Source organism: Leptinotarsa decemlineata, unplaced genomic scaffold (assembly GCF_025532065.1).
Source record: "Leptinotarsa decemlineata unplaced genomic scaffold, Ldec_3_MD MMD2_tig00026340_RagTag_RagTag, whole genome shotgun sequence".
In the NCBI taxonomy this organism is placed as follows: domain Eukaryota; kingdom Metazoa; phylum Arthropoda; class Insecta; order Coleoptera; family Chrysomelidae; genus Leptinotarsa; species Leptinotarsa decemlineata.
The window spans coordinates 182,485-189,768 of NW_027412694.1; the positions used below are offsets into that span (position 1 = coordinate 182,485).

Genomic DNA, 7,284 nt, shown 5'->3' on the forward strand with positions numbered 1-7,284 from the left:
AAATTTTCCATTCACGATTTTGGCAGTGAATATCCTCTGCGGCATCTCCACAGGCAAATCTGCAACTTTGATACTTGGTTTTCTCTTGACGATCGAACTTGCATTCAACTTGTGCAAATCCATCTGCGAAAAATAAAAAATTAAAGCTTTATGTTTTGATTCACAATATATGCGAATACTATCTCAAACAAACCACGACATGTAAAACATTCCACTGAAATCATCCAACATATATATATATATATATATATATATATATATATATATATATATATATATATATATATATATATATATATATATATATATATATATATATATATGTATATATGAAGGGTTCAGGAGAAGAACTTGATAACAGCCTTTGCGTACATTTTTCAGAAGAGCAAAAAACAAGTTTGGAGACTCGCATTTTGTCAAATTTTTGTTGTAGTTTGCAAAATAAATGTTTAACTATCTATATACTTAATTTGAAACGTGTATACTCATTTTCAACCATTTAATTTTATAAAAACTTACCTTTTTACGCGAAAACTCAATATAAGTCAAATTTGTCATAGAATGAACTTGATATCTCCCGGAGTTATCTAGTTATTCCCCTGAAAACTGAGAGATTATTAAATAATGAGGATTTTGAATTACGCACCAAAATGAAGTTCAAAACCTTTATTTATTGCTTATAAACATGAATAAATTGAATCAAATGAATAAAATGATAAAATTGACAAATTTCACAAGTTTAAAATGTGTCTTTGAAGTAATAAAATCGTTTCCAGCAGTTCCATGGTAATGTTTTGTTGTTACTGTTTCTATGTGTGTGGCAACTGGGAAAAGTAAACTGCAGCTTCTGGTCGACAAAACTCTTTTAAATGTTGTGTGTCTTTGAAGTAATAAAATCGTTTCCAGCAGTTCCATGGTAATGTTTTGTTGTTACTGTTTCTATGTGTGTGGCAACTGGGAAAAGTAAACTGCAGCTTCTGGTCGACAAAACTCTTTTAAATGTTGAATATCTTCATACTTCGCTTTATCTATAGGAATAAGACCTGAAAACCACATTAAATTTGTAGGCCTAATAGTTGAAATTAATATGCAATAATACACATTATAAGATTTATAATTTTTGTGTAGTGACTTCAAGAAAGAAACTACAAAAAAGTCCAAAACTAAAAGTAGGTTTAGTGTCAAGTAGGGGGGAAAATTTAACAAGGGCTAGGCTTAGTCTGGATAGGCTTGGATAACTAAGTGGAGTTAAGCTTAGTTTAAAATAGAGGTAAAATCACCTACCTCCATAAACAGGATCGGGCAAATGAAACTCCCCATTTGAAAGATTTCCTCTCTGCCATTCCGTAAATCTTCTTTTCACTTCTTCAGGAGGCAGATTTTTTTCTTTCTTCTTTTTCAGTTTAGGCAAAACTGGGGTTTCATACCAGGGGCCATTGAATTTTTGGCGGTTTCTTATTAAAGCAGGGTGTTCTTTCAAAACTTCAAATTCCCTTATTTCTCTTGATTTGCATGGCAGCTTTTTTGACTTGTACTTCTCATCTAAAAACGACGACCAATCTTTTACCATTTCCTGGTCTACTTCTACAACAGTAAATGGAGATGGCTTACATCTTGCGTTTTGAAAAACAGTTACCCAATCTTGGGGAGTTTCAGCATGGGCAGTGTGTTTCACCAAAGCAGTGTTCTTATCACACTCTAAATACGAGTGCCCTCGGATAGGGAATGTCATTTTGATGTAATCTAATCTATTTTCCACATGAACTACATGATGCATAAGTCGGAGTATAGTTTTATTTTTGTTTTGCCCCGCGAATGAGTCAGAGAATATTTCTAGATGTCTGACTTTCTTGTCTAAGTGATTGTAGATAAAATCATGGAAAAATGATGCTACCTCATCACTCCCTTTACTTGCGATTGTTTGGGGATATATATATAAAATAGGCTCCTACTATCAGACATGACATGAATGTTAAAAGCATAAACAGACAACTGTCTTTTGTAATATACGTCATTAGTAGCAATGTTTGGGCAGGGATAATTCTTCGCATAGTCCATACAAATTGCCTCCTTATGAGGTGATTTTCTGCTTGCTTTTCTTGCTGCTTTTTTTCTATCATAGAAAACCTGAGCATTAGTTAAATGAACTTCATGTTCAATATCCATTTTACGAATATCTCTGGATAGGTTTTGTTTTTTTTTCTTCATCCTTTTCTTCGGCAAACTGTTTTTCGAGGAATTTTTTCTGTACAGCATATTTATCACATGAACTACATGTATCGGTTCTAGGATATCCGAACGAAATGTTGAATTCTTTATTAAATATTGTACGATATGACTCTAAACTACATCTAATATTAGGATGACAATCTTGAAAGAGTTTAAACATTTTAGACACATTTAAATCATCTGGCAGATATGTTTTTTTGGAATCCTTTTGACTATAGTGGCTTTTACGGCCTTTGAAAGATTTTATGTGGCTGCGTATAGCGTCAAGAGTCTCATCTGAAAGTTTGTTAGGCCTATTTTCATGTTTACCTTTATTATACTTAGGTGGAGTTCTTGTTTTCTTCATTTGATTCAGAATATAGTCAATCTTGCCTCGAGAAATTCCATGTATAGATATGAATGCGTTTTTACACACTTTAAATTCTTGAGCAGTGTTATTTCTCATTACTCGTACTGCATAACAGTAAGTAGCGTCTTTAAATTTGGCATCTAACTCATTTTTCACCGGTGACGCTGAACAGGTAAAATCGTCACTAATCCTGTCAAATAGAGATTCACTTCATCATTACTTTTTAGGGAGTTAATATGTCGTAAAACTTCGGCCCTTTCACGTTCAGTAATAGCTTCAAAACATTTGTCTTTACATTTACAAGGTTCACCCCTGCCTCTCTGCTCTGTAAATTAATCTTTTTACTAACCTCCTTTAATCGCCCGTGTTCAGGCCTCTTCCTTGCTGACGGTGGTTTGCACTCGATCTCTTCTTCTGAAGACGCACTTTCCATTGTAGGCTTAAACTATAAACTTAACTTTGGCCTAATTAGACAGTAGTTAATGTTAATAAAACTGAAATGACACAACACTAACTTAATAACAGCAAAACATAACCTTCTGTCGTTATGAGTATAAACAACAATGCACTACTGCTGCTGGTGGCCAACGCATGAACTATGGAGTTATCAAGTTATTTCCCTGAGCGACTGGCACTTATCAAGTTATTCCCCTGGAACTGATTATTTTGTTCGTAAATATCTCTGGAGTTCTCATGTTGTTCCCCACAGTATTTTGTCATCTTGTAGAACTCAATTCTACCAACCTAAATCACTTATAAACTGAAAATTGAAAAAAATTGGAGTTATCATGTTCTTCCCCTGAACCCTTCATATATATATATATATATATATATATATATATATATATATATATATATATATATATATATATATATATATATATATATATATATATATATATATATATATATATATATATATATATATATATATATATATACAAATATGAAAGTTATTGAGTGTCTTGATATAGAAACAAAAGCCAAAAGCCCGAAACACGTGTCTATGGTTTGCCACTTTCATGAGTGCTATGCTATATATGCTATATATATATATATATATGAAAAATTTTGGAAATCAAAGGATTCAACAATTCTCAACAACTTTCAATTGAATTACATTTGAATAAATTCATCTGAGGAAAAAGTCAAACTTAAAACACTTACTTTCAAATAGAAATCGGCGAACTTGTCACTGGTATCACTTTCAACGGATGCAACTAACTCATTTCGCCATGCATAACGTATTTATAGTAAAATAAGTGATGACATATTTTAAAATGAAACAAAGAGCCTTTGTTTCATCGCTTTTAGAACTGCATATCTCCGGATGCAGATTCGGCATTGGCAGTGATCAATGTCACCTTGGGTTTGAATATAAAAATTAGTGATGACATATTCTGAAATGAAACAAAAGAAAATCAAAGAGTCTTTGTTAGATGCCTATTCAGCGTTGACATTGATCCATGTCACCTTGGATTTGAATAGCGCAACAAACAAATGAATTCTGCTTTTTTTTCCATTTTATTTGAAATACTACATGTGATGATGCGACTATTATTAGTGAAGATACAACTTTGTGCCCTCTCGGCATCGTCTCCGTTTTTTTTTTTCTCTGTTGATGAATTCTGCATTCGTTTCCCTTTCATTTGATGTGCTGCACGTTGAGATCCAACTATCATTAACAAAGATGTTGCTTGGTGTCACTCTGACATACTGCGCCATATTTTTTTTTTCTCTGTCGATGAATTTTGCATTTCTTTTTCTTTCATTTGACGTGCTGTACGTGACGATTCGACAATTATTAACGAAAATATGGCTTTGTGCCCTTCTGACATGTTGCGTCAGATTTGTTTTTTCTCTGTCGATGAATTCTGCATTCGTTTCCCTTTCATTTGATGTGCTGCACGTTGAGATTCAACAATCATTAATAAAGATGTGGGTTAATGCCCTTCTGACATGTTGCACCATATTTGTTTTTTCTTTATAGATGAATTCTGCAATTTTTCTTCTTTCATTTGACATGATGTACGTAACGATCCAAAGTTTTTTCAATGATTCTCTTTGCAATTCTTCCTATGCTGTTTCACATTAGGCGCTCGATATTATATTTTCCATAGTCTACACATTAAATCATTTGAAATGAGTACCCACACCGACCTGTTGCGACTAGTATAGCGAAAATAGGTTATGAGGTCCTTTTGGCTTCGTAAAATGATTAACTATGTTCTTTGACATCTAAACGAATCCATTGATGTCAAAATCATCGGAATCGGATGACCGGAAGTGAAAACCGGAAGTGACCTGTTTTTGACGGATTCGAAACCTTTTCACCCTAAGGAATCCAAAAATACCATATGTTTCAGTATACGATGATTATTTCTTTTTTTTTGTCAACAAATTATGTGTTTTGAATCAAACTTTTGCAATTACATTACACTCGTAGTTGTTCATAACCCAACAACTTTTAATTTCAAATATGTTCAATGATTTTCTTCAAATGTGCAATTCTTTCTATGCTATTTCACATTAGGCGCTCGATATTATACTTTTCATAATCTACAAATGAAATCATTTGAAATGAGTACCCACATCGGTCCGTTGCTGCTAGTATAATGAAAATAGGTTATAAGGCCATTTTGGCTTCGACAAATGATTAATTATGTTTCATGACATCTGAACGAATCCATTGATGTTGAAATCATCGAAATCGGAGGACCGGAAGTGGTCGTTTTTTGATGGATTCGAAATCTTCTCACCCTAAGGAATCCAAATATATCATATGTTTCAGTATCCAATGATTTTTTTCATTTTCTTTGTCAATAAATTCTGCGTTTTGAATCAAGCTTCTGCAATTGGAATAAACTTATAGTTGTTCATAACCCAACATTTTTTAATTACAAGTTTGTTGAATTTGCAATTCTTCCTCCATTTCTTATCCTTTCATTTGACGTGCTGTGTGCAACGATTCGATCATTATTAGTGAATATACAACTCAGTGCCCTTCTGACAGTTGCGCTATTATTTTTTGTAATAACTCATTCATTATCACACACGCCACCACCTATCACGCTGACTACGTCACTTTCAAGCTTTTAATGTTTTATCACTATTATTATTATTATTATTCGACCCTCATTCTCCAGTTCAATTTCATCTAGCACAATCAATCGAGCGATATTTGATTTCACCATTCTGATTGGCTGACCGACACCACTCTGTAACAGAAGTTAGGTTGGGTGTTCCACAAGGTTCCGTTCAAGAGTCTGAAAATTCGCAAAATGAATCTTCATATGACAAAGCATGGACTTTAGTCATTTCCTAATGATGCTAACTTGGTTAGCGAAACGCGTTAAATGATAAATGACTGTCATATTGAAACACGAAAAACCGTTACGACAATAACGATGAAACGATAACGAATGAACGCACGGAAAACGGTCGAAAACGCACGAAAAACGATCGAAAACGCACGAAAAACGATCGTAAACGCACGAAAAACGATCGTAAACGCACGAAAAACGATCGAAAACGCACGGAAAACCACGTATTTTGAAATGTCATTGTCGAATACTTCGCTCTCCCATTGCCCTCACGTTGAGTCCACAAAGCTTAACCTCTCGACACTTTTGGATCTCCTCTTTCTCCTGATGATGCTAACTTGGTTAACAAAGATACGAGACGTAGTGCCCTTTTGGCATGTTGGAATGCTAGACTTCTGTTGAACTGACATGTTTTTTCTTAAATATATTTTGACGCGCCCTGTACACTTCGACGTCATGTTTGTTTTCAATGATGTATTTTGAGATACTTTGTAACATTGAGGGATCACACTTTGAAACGATACAGCCTCATTAATCTGTAATGTTTTTTCTTAAATCTGATTCATTATTATTAATATATCACTTTCGCGCTTCCAATTTTCGTCGAGTAGTTCACGATTAATTCCAAAACCGGCAACGCTACATTGCCCCATAAACAATGATTTATTGTACAACTGGCAACGCCGAACCTGACATGCTGGCATGTATTAACATTTGACAGATGCAGTCTTATGAGTCTAGTGTTTACAGTGTCCTTCTTCAACCAATAGATAGTTCAGCTAGTGACTCATAGATGACTCTGTGTATTCTATAACTTAATTTTCAAACCGGCAACGCTACATTACTCCATAAACATTGATTTATTGTACAACTGGCAACACCTGCTTGCTCTAGCAACAGGTAAAACCTCAATCTCCATCTCTCTTTACATCGATTACGTCACACGCGCCTCTCGCTCTTACACACACATACACATCTTTACATGAAATATTAATTATTTCCCAAATCTAAGTATATTTTCCTATCTTCAATATGATAATGACGATTACATTCTATGGAAATCAAAAATAAAAATGCTGTCAAGTATAATGAATGAGTCAATTTCGGTCCCGACAAAACTAACGCTATAAATACCCAACATTCGCAGTTAACTTCAATATCTTACGATGGTGTAGAGGCTAAGGACAATGTCTACGGCGCGGACGACCCAGGTTCGAATCCCATAACTATAAACTTTTTTTATTTAAAATCACGTGACTGGAACGTGACAAGGGGGCCGAGGGGTTAGGTGGGGTACCAAGAAGGCCTGAGCGGTGATGTGGAGTACTAAGGGGGGCCGAGGGCAAGGGGGTCCACGCTCAAATCGCTACGATACTCGTTCCA

The 7,284-nt window shown here is 34.5% G+C and overlaps 1 protein-coding gene across 1 annotated transcript; it reads right to left on the reverse strand.

Moving 5' to 3' along the window:
- Positions 1–463: 463 nt before the first annotated feature.
- Positions 464–2,088, reverse strand: LOC141485928 (uncharacterized). The gene is made up of 2 exons (XM_074183609.1): positions 1,285–2,088; positions 464–1,043 (listed from the first exon to the last, which is right to left on the reverse strand). The coding sequence occupies exons 1-2, from the start codon at positions 1,775–1,777 to the stop codon at positions 940–942; spliced, it is 597 nt and encodes a 198-aa protein (XP_074039710.1). The 5' UTR covers positions 1,778–2,088; the 3' UTR covers positions 464–939.
- Between the last annotated feature and the right edge of the window lie 5,196 nt (positions 2,089–7,284).